Here is a 16035-nt window from a genome sequence, read left to right on the forward strand (position 1 = left end):
TACTCAGTAGTAGTTGTTTGTTGGTTTTTTTTTAAAAATTTTTTGTTCATTTTTATTTATTTATTTGAAAGCAACAGACAGAGAAAGAGGGGGAGAGAGAGAGAGAGAGAGAATGGGTGTGCCAGGGCCTCCAGCCACTGCAAATGAACTCCAGACGCATGCGCCCCCTTGTGCATCTGGCTAACGTGGGTCCTGGGGAATCGAGCCTCGAACCGGGGTCTTTAGGCTTCACAGGCAAGCACTTAACTGCAACTGCTAAGCCATCTCTCCAGCCCTGTTGGTTTGTTTTTTTAATTCCTAGATGTAATGGCCTTTTCAGTGTAGTATGTTTAAAAGTATATTTCAGATACCAGAAGATAAATTTGACTTTCTTCCAGTCTCATTGCTGCTTTCCTGGTTGTGGGGCTTTTGTAATTTCTCATGGTGGTGGGGAGTGGCTTTGTTTGTGGCATGGGCAGCCATAATTTGAGGGCATTATGTTTAGCACAATCAGTCAATCAAGCAACTTCTTAGATACCACTTTTCTTTCTTATCCGGCCTGTCTCTTGGTGATAAGGAGGGTAGGATGGCACAAAAGTACCATTTGTTCTTCATCAAATTCCCCTTTGTTGAAAACAGGTGTTCAAAGAGAAAAGAATTCCTCCCTGGATGGAGGTGACCCTTATCCCCATGACTGGAAAACCAAGTCTGTATCCAGGATTATTCCTTTTTACTACTCCATGCAGACTGGTACGGCCTGTGCAGAACTTGGAACTAGGCAAAGAAGAACTAATTGGAACTATGGAGCAGGTACATTCAATATGTGTTAAATGTGGGTCTTTGTGCTTGTGTAGAATACATTCAGAAATTTAGTTCTTGCTTACAAAATCATTTGAAAGAAAGTCAAACTTGTTGCCCTTTCTGCAACCAGTAGTAAATGGTTTGAATGACTTAACCTCACTTGATGGACCTGAAGAGGAGCTTGGTGGTTACATAACCTGCCCTTGCATCCTGCGCAACACCCATAGCGCCTTTGCACCTGGCTCAGCCCTAGTTGGTGAAATTGAGGCATCTCTTAGACTCACTCTCATTCTTCACCTATCTCCTTGCAGTTCCCAAGCTGGGGTTTGTGCTTATCTTTGTGGGGTTTGAACACTTATCTTACCCTTCATAACTGGACAAGACAGATTGGGAACAAAATATTTAATGGGAGGGGCTTGAGATTTTCCTCAGTGGTAGCATATGCAAGGCTCTGGATTCTAATCCCAGCACTGCAATGTCAACAAGAAAATATGCTGGATGGGTAGTATTTATAAGTGGAAGTTTCCCATATATCCTGGAAGATCCATCTAGCATTCTAATGCTGGGTGAGGAAAGTGGTCTTTTGGAGTCTTTGATTGGTAGTCTCTGAGAAATAGTGAGAATTGAAACATTGGCAGTTAAAACTATTCTGTGTGTTGAACATCCTCACACTTTTCTAGCTCTTCATGAACATTGCCATCTTTGAGGATGAGATTTTTGCTGGGGTTACCACACACCAGGAGCTCTTCCCTCACAGCCTGCTGAGTGTGATTGCCAACTTCATCCCCTTCTCTGATCACAACCAGAGTCCACGGAACATGTACCAGTGCCAGATGGGTAAGGAGAGTGATAGTAGGTGCCACATAAAAATAAAGGCTTGTCATTTATTTTAAAGTCATATTAAACTCCGAAGAATTGTAAGAATAGTACAAAAGACTACAAAGGTTCATCTATTTTGTTAACATTTTCCCTGCCTGTATATAATGTGTTAGTTCTCTCTATCCTTAAGACTTGGTCTTTATTTTTAATTTGTAGGCGATTGACTATATGTCTAAATATGCTTTTCTTTTTTTAATATTTTATTTATTTGAGAGCAAGAAAGAGATAGAAGAAGCAGATAGAGAATGGGCACACCAGGGCCTTCAGCCGCTACAAATATCAGAGGTTGATTGAGTTAAGAATTTATAAGAATTTCTTCCTCCATGGTATCTGGAGTTAAATTAGTATGTTTTCTTTATTTCTTTCCTTTAAAAAAAATTTTTTTTTTGTTCAATTTTATTTATTTGAGAGTGTGAGAGAGAGAGAGAAAGAGGCAGAGAGAGAGAGAGAGAGAGAGAATGGGCGCGCCAGGGCCTCCAGCCATTGCAAACAAACTCCAGACACATGCGCCCCCTTGTGCATCTGGCTAATGTGGGTCCTGGGGAGTCGAACCTCAAACTGGGCTCCTTTAGGTTACATAGGCAAGCGCTTAACCGCTAAGCCATCTCTCCAGCCCATCCATTTTTTACTTTTATTTATTTGTGAGAGAAAGAGGTGGGGGGAGAGAGAGAAAGACAGAATGGGTGTGCCAGGGCCTCCAGCCACTGCAGAAGAGCTCTAGATGCCAGCACCATCTTGTGCATCTGGCTTACGTCGGTCCTGGGGAATTGAACCAGGGTCCTTTGACTTTGCAGGCAAACATCTTAACCACTAAGCCATCTTCTTCAGCCCTACATTACTATGTTTTTAAGTCTCTGGAGAAAAGTAATGAACAATCCCTGTTCTCCCCTGTATTATCTAAATGAGCCAAGATTTTCAGGAGACAGGCTAACAGAGACTTTTGGGCTATCTTGGAAGCCAACTGTCCCATCTGAAACAAAGCGGAGGAAAGTGAAAAGAAGAGTCTAGAGTCAGGTTATACCCAATCCTAGCTTGTATCTTCTTGAAGAAGGAGGGCATCCCTCCAAACCAGATTTGGGATAAGAAATGAGGGCTTTACAGAGTCCTTACTCAAAATTCCCTGTTCTCTCCCCACAAATGGGGACACATAATAAGGTCTGTGTGCCTGCAGAAGCAAGGAAGTTCCAGGATAAAGTATCCGTGCTCATCTTGCCTAGCCAGGTTCCCTGCCCAAGTACCTCTAGCATTCCCTCAGCTCTGTGTGTGCCCTGCAGCATAAAGCACTGCCATTGACAAGACAGTCCAAGTGTGAAGACTTTTGCATCTGTTCCTGTCTTGACAGCCTCTATGCCCTTCTGGGGGAAGGAGTTTCCTGGGACCCATTTTCCCTTCTCCACACTGGGAGCCTAGATATGGGTACTTCCCCCATTTGCAAATGTTTTAGCGTGATCTAGGGACTAAGGATCATTTTAAAGGTAATCTTTGGTTTTATTACCTTAAATATAGGGATCCTACCCTTTGTTGATATTAGAGAGAGAGAGAGAGACAGATGAGAGAGAGCGTGCCAGGGTTTCTAGCCAGTGCAACCAAACTTAAGACACATGTGCTACCATGTGCATCTGGTTTACATGGGTGCTGGAGAATTGAACCTAGGTCTTTAGTCTTCCCAAGCAAGCACCTTAATCATTAAGTCATCATTTAGTTGATGCCTTTTTAATAATCTGTTTATACCTTGATAGACATTTTAGTTAAGTCTGGTGTAAGGAGTTTGTAATTTGATTAAGTACCTTGACTCAGTTTACCTATTTAGTCTTTGTCTACTGAGAAAGTTCATCTAACAGATGTGACTTTTTAGGTGTCCAAAAGAGAGGAACTATAGAGAGAAACAAAGTTACATGCCCTTTGTTATTCCCTTTTCCTTGTCAGAGACAATTGGCCATTTGGTTTCTGGACAGGGTCTGGGGGACGCATGGTTGAACTTGCTTGGGGTCTGAGATAAAATGGGCACCATCCCTTTCTCCAGAGTCCAGCTTGCCATGACTTAACAGTAAGCAAGAGCAAAAGGAAATGACAGAGCAGAGAGTTAAGCATCCTGACATTCTTTGTCTTACTCTAAAGTTGTTTTTACCTAGGAAATTTATTTTACCCATTTGTAAAGTGATAGGATCTTGTCTATGTCTAACCTGGTTAGACCTCCCTCCAAAGAATATGGTTTCTTACCTTTTCAATCTCAGTGGATATATGTTTGTGTAGGAGATTAATCTGCTCTGAGTTTAGTTTTGGTAGGTGATACATGTCTAGGAATTCATCCATTTCTTCCAGATTATCCAATTTTTTGTAGTAGAGGTTTTGGAAGTAAGTCCTCATGATTCTTCCAGTTTCATTGATGTCTGTTGTGACCTCTCCTTTTCATTTTTGATTTCGCTAATTTTGTTAGAGACTGCTCTTTTTATTGCTTGATCAAGTTGGCCAGGGGTGGCTGGAGAGGTGGCTAAATGGTTAAGGCAATTGTTTGCAAAGCTAAAGGACCCAGGTTCAATTCCTCAGACCCATGTAAGTCAGATGACAAGGAGGCCCATGGATCTGGAGTTCATTTGCAGAGGCTGGAGGCCCTGGCAAATCCATTCTTCTCTTTCATTCTCTCACTCTCTGCCTCTTTCTCTCAAATAAATAAATAAAATATTTTTTAGAAATTGGCCAGGGGTTTATCAATCTTACTTATGTTTTCAAAGAACCAGCTCTTTGTTTCATCAGTTTTCTTATTTTCTTAGTTTCCATTTCATTAATTTCTGCTCTGATTTTGATTCTTCTATCTGGAGCTCTTAGGGTTGGATTCTTCTTGCTTGTCCAATGCCTTTAGGTGGATGGCTAGGTTATTAATTTGAGATCTCTCTGTCTTTGTTATGAAGTCATTTGGTGCTATGAATTTTCCCCTTAGGACTGCCTTCATTGTGTCCCATAAGTTGTGTTCTCATTGTGCTTCAATTCTAGCAATTTTATAATTTCTTTTAATTTCTTTCACTACCTTGTCATTGTTGAAAAATGTGTTAAGTTTCCAGGAGCTGGTAGAATTCCTGATGAGACTCTTCTTAGTTTCTAGCTTTAAAGCATTGTGATTGAATATAATGCAAGAAATTACGTCAGTTTGCTTGAATTTTTAGAGGCATGTTTTATGGCCTAATATGTGATGTACTTTGCAGAAAATTTGATGGGCTGCTAAGAAGAATGCGTTCTGTAGAATTGGGGTAGAATGTTCTGCAGATGTTTGTTAAGTCTAGTTAATCTATGGTGTTGTTGAGCTCTATTATTTCTCTGTTGATTTTCAGTTTGGATGATCTCTCTATTGATGATAGTGGAATATTGAAGTCCCCAACTATGATGGTGTTAGTGTTTCTTTCTTTTTTTTTTTTTTAATTAATTAATTTATTTATTTGAAAGCGACAGACACAGAGAGAAAGTCAAATAGAGGGAGAGAGAGAGAATGGGCACGCCAGGGCTTCCAGCCTCTGCAAACGAACTCAAGACGCGTGCACCCCCTTGTGCATCTGGCTAACGTGGGTCCTGGGGAACCGAGCCTCGAACCGGGGTCCGTAGGCTTCACAGGCAAGCGCTTAACCGCTAAGCCATCTCTCCAGCCCTCTTTTTTTTATTTTTTTTGTTTTTGGTTTTTCGAGGTAGGGTCTCACTCTGGTCCAGGCTGACCTGGAATTAACTCTGTAGTCTCAGGGTGGCCTTGAACTCATGGCGATCCTCCTACCTCTGCCTCCTGAGTGCTGGGATTAAAGGCGTGCACCACCACGCCTGGCTAATGTTTATTTCTGTTTTTTGTTTTGTTTTGTTTTTAATAAACTGTGGTACACCTGTGTTTGTTGCATATAGACTTTTTGTGATGTCTTCTTACTGGATCATTCCCGTGGTGGATAAAAAGTGGCTTTCTTTGTCCTTTTTGATTTTGAAGTTTATTTAATCAGATACTAATGTAGCAACACCCACTTGTTTCTTATATCCATGTTTTTTTTACTTGAATTATCATTTTCACTCTGAATAGGTATCTGTTTTTAGTGGTGAAGGTAATAGCAAATCGAAGGCCATTTTTTTGATCTACCCTGTCAACTTGTATCTTTCTTTTCCCCAAGGTAGGGTCTCATTCTAGTCGAGGGTGACCTGGAATTCACTATTTAGTCTCAGGCTGACTTTGAACTCAGTGATCCACCAACCTCTTCCTCTTCAGTGCAGGGATTAAAGACATGCACCACCTTGCCTGGTCATTGTTTAGTGTTTTAAAATGTATGTGCCTTGGTGAGTTTCTTCTTAAGTCCGGTGTGTTTGGAGTTCTGTTAGCTTCTTGTATCTTGATAGGACTCTCTTTTGAGAGGATAGGAAAATTTTCTTTGATGATTTTGTTGAACAAGTAAGTTCTCCATGCCTGTGGTCTGAATTTCTTCCCCTTCTGGTGTACTCATGATCTGAATGTTAGGATGTGTTAGGGTATCCCACAATTCCCTCATGTTCTGTTCACAAGATTTTTTTGAACATATTAAATTTTTTGTACTCCCACAGTTTTTCTGTTTTGTCTTCCTGCTCTGAGGTTCTGTCCTCTACATCATTAACTCTGTTCTTGAAGGTTTCTAGAGAGGTTTTCATTAGTGTAATTTGGTTTGTACTTTCTTGTACCTTTTTCTGTATAGTATCCATCCCTTTGTCAAGTTTCAACTTTAGTTCATGTTTTGATTTTCTTTACCTTTTGGTTTTTCAAGGCAGAGTCTCACTCTAGCTCAGGCTGACCTGGAATTCACTGTGTATTCTCAGGATGACCTTGAACTCACAGTGATCCTCTGGTGGTATTAAAGGTTGCACCACCAAACCCAGCTGGTTTGATTTTCTTTTAATTTATTTTTATTAACATTTTCCATGATTATAAAAAAAATACCCCATGGTAATTCCCTCCCTCCCCCCCCTACACTTTCCCCTTTGAAATCCCATTCTCCAGCACTCAAGAGGCAGAGGTGGGAGGGTCACTGTGACCCATGTTTTGATTTCTTAATGCTTCATGGAATCCATTCTTGTATTTACTTATATCTTCATTAAGCTTAACCAACTGGTTGTTGAGGTCCTCTATTTTTTGCCTTACCTTTAGTTCATTTATCTCTCTTTTGAGGTCTCTGGTTTTTGTCTATTAGGTCAAGTGTAGTGCACACAGACTGTGTGGATTTCATTTATGTGATGATTGGTTTTTTGTGTTGATTTGCTACCAGTTCTGCCATTTGCTTGGTCAGGGTCACATATCGTGTCTCTTTATTTTGTGGTTCTCTTCCTGTTGGAGACTCATTGTGGGACTAGGCAACCTTCTTGGAGCTCTGGGTTTGTTTCATGTTCTTTTGCATTGTGGGCTGCCCATCACAGTGTGGGAATTTTCTTTCTTTCTTTCTTTTTTTCTTTTCTTTCTTTCTTTCTTTTTTTTGCCAGGGTTGGGGGAATCTTACTTAATTAAGTAGGAATCAAGAGCTTTTCCTTGTAGTATCTTCAGTGAGTGTTCTGTTTTATGCTTGGTAAGCAACTAGCAGGCAGAATCTCCTGACAGTGGTTGGAAGGATCCCGGCAAGGCTGAGACAAGTTTATTTGCAGAGCTTCAGACTTCTATGCTTCTCAGAACAGAGTAGAAACTACTGTATCTTTGCAACATCAGGAAAACAACTGCAGACAGACAGTCATAACTTTCTACCAGAACCAGCAGGAGAAAAGGGGAGCAACACAAGGGGCTTCTGTCACAGACAGGTGAGGAAAGCAGCAGGGTTCAATGCTCAGCAAAGAACATACAGTTCTGCATTCCTGGCTTTAAAATAGACTTCTCAGGAGCTTATCTTAACCTCAGGCCACACTTCAAACCTGTGTGAGAGCCACTCCATGCTGACCCCTGCATCTCCCCCCTTTCTATTTGTTAATTTCAGTAAATGCATGTTAATCCTAAGCGATTTTAAAGATTAACACATCACCCCACCTAGACATACTGTTAGTAGGTCACTATTAAGAGGCCTAATGTCAATCCAATCCTCTACAACTTTGATTGCCATCCAGATGGAGTAAACCAGTGCTGAAAACAGGCAAAAAGATTCTTAAACTACTTCAGTAGAAGCAGCATAAAGCAACCTAGTATTTCAAATGGTAACTACATCATCATGCAGTTGCTGAATGTCAAGACTCAGATTATCATGATTCCATATTCCTAAAACATGTTGTTCCAGAGATACTCAGATTCATTATATTCCTTATTAGTTACACAAAAACAGTCATGCATATTGTCATGACCAGTAAAACAGATGGACATTCCAGCAAATCTACTTTGAAAAGAAAGCTTTTTAACTTGTGGGTGATATAATCAGATCCAGGAGTCTCAAGATACATCATTAACATGTACAAGGCTTTCATTTTCCACTGGGCATGGTGTTACACACCTTTAATCCCAGGCAGAGGTAAGAGGCCACCCTGAGACTACATATAAATTACAGGTTAACCTGGGCTAGAGCAAGACCCTACTTTAAAAAACAAAATACACATTCTCTCTCTCTCCCTCTATCTGTCTTTCTCTCTGTGTCTGTCACTCTCAAATAAATAAACAAAAAAAATTTAAAAAAAAAAAAAAAAAAAGAAAGCCCTGGCGCGCCCATTCTCTCTCTCTCCCTCTATCTGTCTTTCTCTCTGTGTCTGTCACTCTCAAATAAATAAACAAAAAAAAATTAAAAAAAAAAAATACAAAAACAACAAAAAAGGGTATTATCCTTCTTGGAATGTATGTCCAATAACTCTTTCCTTGTGCCAGCACAGCAAGCAATGCCAGCATTGCCAGAAACAATAAATACGTCAGGTGTCATTTTTTTTTTTAACCTTGTTCTGGAGCCATCCATCTTCCTTGAATGTAAGAAGGTCCAATATTACAACAGTCTTACTATAAGTTGATAAATCTCCTTTATTTTCTTTTTAGTTTTTTTTGTTGTTGTTGTTTTTGTTTTTGTTTTTTCAAGGTAGGGTCTCACTCTGGCTCAGGCTGACCTGGAATTAACTATGTAGTCTCAGGGTGGCCTCGAACTCCCTCCTACCTCTGCCTCCCGAGTGCTAGGATTAAAGGCGTGCACCCGCCCGGCAATCTCCTTTAATTTTAAAAGGCCTAATTGCAGCTTGACAGATTATATTTGCATTTTCATAAGCAAGTTGTTTAACAATCAACATTCCTACTTCCCCATCTACCACAATCCTTCCTACTGATAAAGGTTCATCAGGTCCTTGCCTGATTTTAGATAATTCTTCCTCCAAGCTTACATAACTATAGTTCTAAACTGACCATAAGCCTCAGGAGGATAGGTTATTTGTTATTGATTACTACCATAGGCTCCCTCTCCCAACAACATATCTTGAGTTACTGGAATATTGTTCTGAACATTTCTATTAGTTTAAATAAATACAGAAATCTAGCAGCTTACAGTTTTGCTTTTGCTTAAGTGTCCTCTTGCCTATAACCCCATATCCTACTACCCAGAATTTACAAGAATTAACAGTTTTGTTTGTGTGCATTCCCCGGCCACTATCCTATGCTTGTGTATGACTTCTATATTCCTTCTAGTGTTTCTGTTACCTGATACGTGTGTCCATTAAGCTAGAGAATTGTTTACAGTGTGTTACAAATGTCTATAAGTATTACCTTTTTTTAAATTTTTATTTATTTATTTATAAACATGAAAAAGGCAGAGAGAGAGAATGGGTATGCCAGGGCCTCCAGCCACTGAAAACAAACTCCAGATGCATGTACTACCTTGTGCATCTGGCTTATGTGGGTCCTGGAGAATTGAACCAGGGTCCTTTGGCTTTGGAGGCAAGTGCCTTACCCACTATGCCCCATTTTTTTGTTTTGATGGCCTGTGGATATTGATACATATCTTTCATTTTCATAGCTTGTATAGCTGTAGTAAGCATAGCCACTATGATTAGTTTATTCATTCCCCTAGGATGTACATTTAGTTGTTTCCAGTTTTACATAGAACCTTAACCTTAATGATTGAAGGTTAAAATTAAGTAGCCTGGGCTAGAGCAAGACACTACCAATGGAATGTAGATTTGTGAATGGGAAAGTAGGGAGGGGAGGGAATTATCATGGTTTATTGTCTGTAAGTATGGAAACTGTCAATAAAAAGGAAGGAAGAAAACGTATAAGGTCACTTTTTTTTCTCTGTAGGTAAGCAGACTATGGGCTTTCCACTTCTCACTTACCAAGACCGATCAGATAACAAACTCTATCGTCTTCAAACACCACAAAGTCCTTTAGTAAGACCATACATGTATGACTATTATGACATGGATAACTATCCAATTGGGACAAATGCCATTGTTGCTGTAATTTCCTACACTGGCTATGATATGGAAGATGCCATGGTAAGTTTTACCAGATATAATTCTAATCTTAAAAAAACTATATGTGCCGGGCGTGGTGGCGCACGCCTTTAATCCCAGCACTCGGGAAGCAGAGGTAGGAGGATCACTGTGAGACCCTACCTCGAAAAACCAAAAAAAAAAAAAAAACCAACTATATGTATGTGTGCAATGTTCATGGATGATTGTGGGCATATGCACGTGTGGAAGTCAGAGGACACCTTTTTGGGTGGTCCTCTACTGTTCTCATTTGAGGCAGGGTTTCTTGCTCTGGATTCTCATTCTGTTTTTCTTTGCTGAGGTCACCTTGAGGACATTTTGCTGCTGGCCTCTTACATGGGCTCTGGAGATCAAACTTAGATACTCCAGCTTGGGTGGCAAAGATTTTATCTGATGAGCCATCTTTCTAACCCTTAATTATGTAATTATTTTTTCTTCTTCTTCAAGGTAGGGTCTCACTCTAGCCCAAACTGATTTGGCATCACTGGCTCTGTAGTCCCAGGCTGGTCTCAAACTCAACAATCCTCCTGCCTCTACCTCCCGAGTGTTGGGATTAAAGGTGTGTGCCACCACTCCTGGCCTGATAGACTTTTTTTTGTTTGTTTGGTTTTGGTTTTTTGAGGTCGGGTCTCACTCTAGACCCAGGCTAACCTAGAATTCACTATGTAGTCTCAGGGTGGCCTTGAACTCAAGTGACCCTCCCACCTCTGCCTCTTGAGTGCTGGAACACACCTGGCTGTCCTAATTACTATTTTTTAATTTTCTTGTTTTCTGTGAGATCACTGGAGGTTTAATTTATGTGCCCCCTAAAATCTAGTATTAGGCTCATGATTGTCCTATTAAGTGGTTAATTCCTGATCTGAGATGAAAGTGGGCAGTTCTTAAAGGGTATTCACCATGTACCTGTTCAAGTATACATATATTATTTTTTTAGTTAGTTAGTTTGGAGAGAGAGAATGGGCTGGGTGCTCCAGGGCCTTCAGGTGCTGTGAACAAACTCCAGATGCACAAGCTCCTTTGTGCAACGTGCATGCTTTGCATTACTGTGGGACCTAGAGATTCAAACCTGAGTTCTTAAGCTTTGCAAGCAAGTGCCTTAACTGCTAAGCCATCTTTCTAGCCTGAGTCTTGTTTTTGATACTACTGACAATTTGGAAAATGTGAAGAAAGTTTTAAACTATCCTAAACCAAGTATTTGAACAATTTTTTAAAAATATTTTTATTGACAACTTCCATAATTATAAACAATATCCCTTCGTAATTCCCTCCCTACCCACCCCCCATTTACCCCTTTGAAACTCCATTCTCAATCATGTCCCCTCCCCATCTCAATCAGTCTATATTTTGATGTCATGATCTTCCTATTATGATGGTCTTGTGTAGGTAGTGTCAGACACTGTGAGGTCATGGATATCCAGGCCATTTTGTGTCTGGGGGGAGCACATTGTAAGGAGTTCTACCTTTCCTTTGGCTCTTCATTCTTTCCACCACTTCTTCCACAATGGATCCTGAGCCATGGAAGATGTGATAGAGATATTTCAGTGCTGAGCACTCCTCTGTCACTTCTTTTTTGTTTGTTTTATTTTTAATTATTTATTTGAGAGTGACAGAGAGAAGGAGGCAGAAATAGAGAGAGATAATGGGCACACTTCCAGCCACTGCAAACGAACTTCAAACGTGTGCACCCACTTGTGCATCTGGCAAATGTGGGTACTGGGGAATCAAGCCTCGAACCAGAGTCCTTAGGCTTCACAGACAAGTACTTAACCACTAAGCCATCTCTCCAGCCCTCCTATGTCACTTCTATCAGCACTATGGTGCCTCCTGAATCATCCCAAGGTCACTGCCATCTGAAAAGAGAAGGTTCTCTTGTCAAAGGTGAGAGTAGCATTAATATATGGTTACGAACATTAAGAGAAGTGCTTACTGAGAAGTTTGGTGAGCGTACTTTTAGCCAGACAGCAGCAGACATAGATTTCCAATATCCAATATATGCCTTCCCATGGAACAAGCCTCCAGTTAAATTAGAGGGCAGTTGGTTTCCCCCATAACAGATGTGCCACTATTACACCTGTTGGCTCATTTTGCCTATCGGGCCAAATACAAGGCTTGCATATTTGAACAATCTTAACTAGTTTTATTTTGAAAGTCCTTATTTGTCCTCAGTCTCTCAAATTATTTCTTGACCCTACAGATTGTGAATAAGGCTTCTTGGGAGCGAGGCTTCGCCCATGGAAGTGTTTACAAGTCTGAGTTCATAGACCTATCTGAAAAAATTAAACAAGGAGATGACAGTTTGGTGTTTGGAGTCAAACCTGGTGACCCACGGGTTGGGCAGCGGTTGGATGATGATGGATTACCATTCATAGGAGCAAAACTTCAATATGGGGATCCCTATTACAGCTACCTAAACCTCAACACTGGAGAAAGCTTTGTGGTATTCTATAAGTAAGTTGGGAATCTCTACCAGTTTTATTTTTATTTATATTATTATTATCATTATTGGCTTTTCAAGGTAGGGTCTCACTCTAGTTCAGGCTGACCTGGAATTCACTATGTAGTCTCAAGGTGGCTTTGAACTCATGGCAGTCCTCCTACCTCTCCCTCCCTAGTGCTGGGATTAAAGGCATGCACCACCACGTCCAGCTCTATCAGTTTCATGTTATTGCTTGTGGGTCGGTCATGTTTTGGGTTTGGTTTGGTTTTTTGAGATAGAGTCTCACTTTAGCTCATGCTGACCTGGAATTCATTATGTAGTCTCAGGGTGGCCTTGAACTCATGGCAGTCCTCCTACCTCTGCTTCCCAAATGCTGGGATTAAAGATGTGCACCACCAGGGCTGGCTTGGGTTTTGTTTTGAGGTGCAGTCTCCCTGAGTAGCCCTGGCTGGCCTAGAACACACTATGTAGCCTTGAACTTGTGGGTGATCCTTGGCCTCTGCCTTCCAAATGGTAGGATTACAGGCATGTACCAATAATACCTAGCTCCCCATCTTTTCTTTTTTTTAAGTTTTATTAATTTGAGAGAAAGAGAATGGGTGTGCCAGGGCCTGTCTAGCTACTGCAAATGAACTCTAGATGCATGTAACACCATGTGCATTTGGCTTATGTTGGTATTGGGGAATCAAACCTGTGTCCTTAAATTTTGCAGGCAAGCTCTTTAACTCCTGAGCCATTTCTCCACCCCCTCCCCATCTGGTTTTTATAGATTGTTTTTCTTAATGGAATTGCTGGGGGTCAGTTCTCTTTCAACAGGAAAACTTTTGGGAAACAGTAAGTTTAAGTGGTAATGTATTTATTGCCTGTCTGCATTGTAACATACTACCCAAGACTGGGTAATAAATTTATTGGTCACAGTTCTGGGAATGTAGAAATTCCTCATGGAGCTGTTGCCTAGGTGTCCTCCTGTGGTGGAGAGTGGAAGTGTAATGAGAGTCAACTGCTCCTTAATCTTCTTCCTAGGTCACTGTTAATGAGGACCTACTCACCACCTAAAGGCCTCATGATCATTGCTGCATTGCTGTTGAATTCTAATTCAGAATGTGTAATCTTCCTTACCCTGTTTCTATCTCTTCCTGATATCCTGACTGAAATTGTAAGCATGTTTGTTCTGGCTATTTTGTCTAGAGTTTCACCAAAGCCTAGGTTAACTTGGAACTCACTCTGTAGCTTCAGGCTAGCCTTGAACTTGTGGTGATTCTCCTACCTCGGCATCCCAAGTGTTGGGATTAAAGACATAATAGCTCTAGTCCTAAAAATTTTGGTGAATGTGACCTTTGATAGGTAAATAGAGGTAAGAATAAGTTTTACAAATACCTTCTATGAAGCACTAATTATGTCAACAAAACATGTATTTCTAAGCTTAAATAGCCAGGCTGAACATAGTGGCACACATTTTGAACACTCTGGAGGAAGGTTTCATAATGAGACCCTTGGTACCCCTCCCCCCCAAAAAAAATTAGCCTTTTTTTTTTGTTGTTCTTTTTGGTTTTTCGAGGTATCTCACTCTAGCCCAGGCTGACCTGGAATTCACTATGAAGTCACAGGGTGGCCTTGAGCTCACGGCAATCCTCCTACTTCTGCCTCCCGAGTGCTGGGATTAAAGCCGTGTGCCACCACGTCCAGCTCTGCTTTTTTAATGTAGTCGATTTTTTTTTTTTCTAGGAGCAAAGAAAATTGTATTGTGGATAACATCAAAGTATGTAGTAATGACTCTGGGAGTGGAAAATTCAAGTGTATTTGCATAATGATGAGAGTGCCTCGGAATCCAACCATTGGAGATAAGTTTGCCAGTCGCCATGGGCAAAAGGGCATTTTGAGCAGATTGTGGGCAGCCGAAGACATGCCTTTTACTGAGAGTGGGATGGTACCAGACATTCTGTTCAATCCTCATGGTTTCCCATCCCGCATGACCATTGGTATGCTAATTGAAAGTATGGCTGGCAAGTCTGCAGCTTTGCATGGCCTCTGCCATGATGCTACGCCTTTCACCTTCTCTGAGGAGAACTCAGCCTTAGGATTCTTCGGTGAGATGTTAAAGGCTGCTGGCTACAACTTCTATGGCACTGAGAGGATGTACAGTGGCATTAGTGGGGTAGAACTGGAAGCAGACATTTTCATAGGTGTGGTTTATTACCAACGCTTACGCCACATGGTGTCAGACAAATTTCAGGTCAGAACAACTGGAGCCAGGGACAAAGTCACCAACCAGCCAATTGGAGGAAGAAATGTTCAAGGTGGAATTCGTTTTGGGGAGATGGAGCGAGATGCTCTTTTGGCTCATGGCACATCTTTTCTCCTTCATGACCGACTCTTCAACTGCTCTGACCGCTCTATAGCCCATGTGTGTGTAAAGTGTGGCAGCTTACTCTCCCCACTGTTGGAGAAACCACCTCCTTCTTGGTCTGCCATGCGCAATAGAAAGTACAACTGTACTGTTTGTGATTGCAGTGACACTATTGATACTGTCTCCGTGCCTTACGTCTTCCGGTATTTTGTAGCTGAACTGGCAGCAATGAACATCAAAGTGAAACTGGATGTCATGTAGCTAATATAGTCCTCTGAGATTAAAACCAAATGTGACTTTAATTCAGTGACAATATTAGAGGTTACTCTTGGTTTTCTCAAGGGTATTAATAGATTAAACCAAGACCTGCAACTAATTCATGGTTTCTGAGGCTCAGGTATGGTAACCACCACCGAAGTTTATTTTCGTGTATTTGTTCAAGAATCACATATGTGTAAGCTGGGCATGGTGGAGCACACCTTTAATCCCAGCACTTGGGAGGCAGAGGTAGGAGGATCACCATCAGTTCAAGTCCACCCTGAGACTACATAGTGAATTCCAGATCAGCCTGAGCTAGACTGAGACCCTACCTCAAAAGGCACACTCATACTCTCTGTCTGCTTGCAAGTAAATAAAATATTTTCTTGAAAAGATGATGCATTGATAGAAGATTGTACAGAAGAGTCTCCTTCTTGGATCTTGGAACTTGGGTCTACCAAGTTCCCTGCTGTCCACAGGCAGAGTTTGTCGTATCTGTTCACCTAGAGCAGAGCAGTGGGACAGATATAAAATGAAAGCTTTACTTGTAATTTTTATTCTTACAAAATATGAACTAAACAAATCAATAGAAGTAATTTCAACAGCTTTATTGAAGTAGTGTTTTGCAAAAACTATTTCATGTATACAGTTGATGAATTTGAACACTTGCATAATCTGTGATGTCATTACCATAGTCACAGTAAATAAACCATTACTTCCAAAAGTTTCCTTATATACCTTTGGATAATGTGTGTAACTCAAGATCCATCTTTATAAATTCCATGTGCTCAGCACAGTGTTGTCAACTGGAAACTACTGGGAATACTGCACTGCAGATCCCTGCAACTTACTTATCTTTCATAAATGAAACTTGACCCATTGAATGACAATGCTCCATTTCCCTGGTCTCTGGCAA

The 16035-nt window shown here is 40.9% G+C and overlaps 1 protein-coding gene and 1 long non-coding RNA gene across 4 annotated transcripts in view; one reads left to right on the forward strand and one right to left on the reverse strand.

Moving 5' to 3' along the window:
- Polr1b (RNA polymerase I subunit B) overlaps positions 1 to 16035 on the forward strand; it is a 40094-nt gene that overhangs the window by 23607 nt on the left and 452 nt on the right. For all 3 annotated transcript variants that reach the window (XM_045147282.1, XM_004669772.2, XM_045147283.1), the window contains 5 exons: positions 619 to 789; positions 1461 to 1617; positions 9884 to 10080; positions 12272 to 12525; positions 14240 to 16035. The exon at positions 14240 to 16035 is cut by the window's right edge and continues 452 nt beyond it. In XM_045147282.1, the coding sequence (XP_045003217.1) occupies positions 619 to 789; positions 1461 to 1617; positions 9884 to 10080; positions 12272 to 12525; positions 14240 to 15122 (1662 nt within the window). In that variant the 3' untranslated portion in view covers positions 15123 to 16035. The remainder of the gene's footprint in view (positions 1 to 618; positions 790 to 1460; positions 1618 to 9883; positions 10081 to 12271; positions 12526 to 14239) is intronic.
- The window catches only part of LOC123460072, a 4247-nt gene continuing 2900 nt past the window's right edge, over positions 14689 to 16035 (reverse strand). The window contains exon 3 of the long non-coding RNA XR_006636780.1: positions 14689 to 15622. This is a non-coding gene — a long non-coding RNA (uncharacterized LOC123460072). The remainder of the gene's footprint in view (positions 15623 to 16035) is intronic.

The sequence above is a fragment of the Jaculus jaculus genome, chromosome 4 (genome assembly GCF_020740685.1).
Source record: "Jaculus jaculus isolate mJacJac1 chromosome 4, mJacJac1.mat.Y.cur, whole genome shotgun sequence".
Lineage (NCBI taxonomy): Eukaryota > Metazoa > Chordata > Mammalia > Rodentia > Dipodidae > Jaculus > Jaculus jaculus.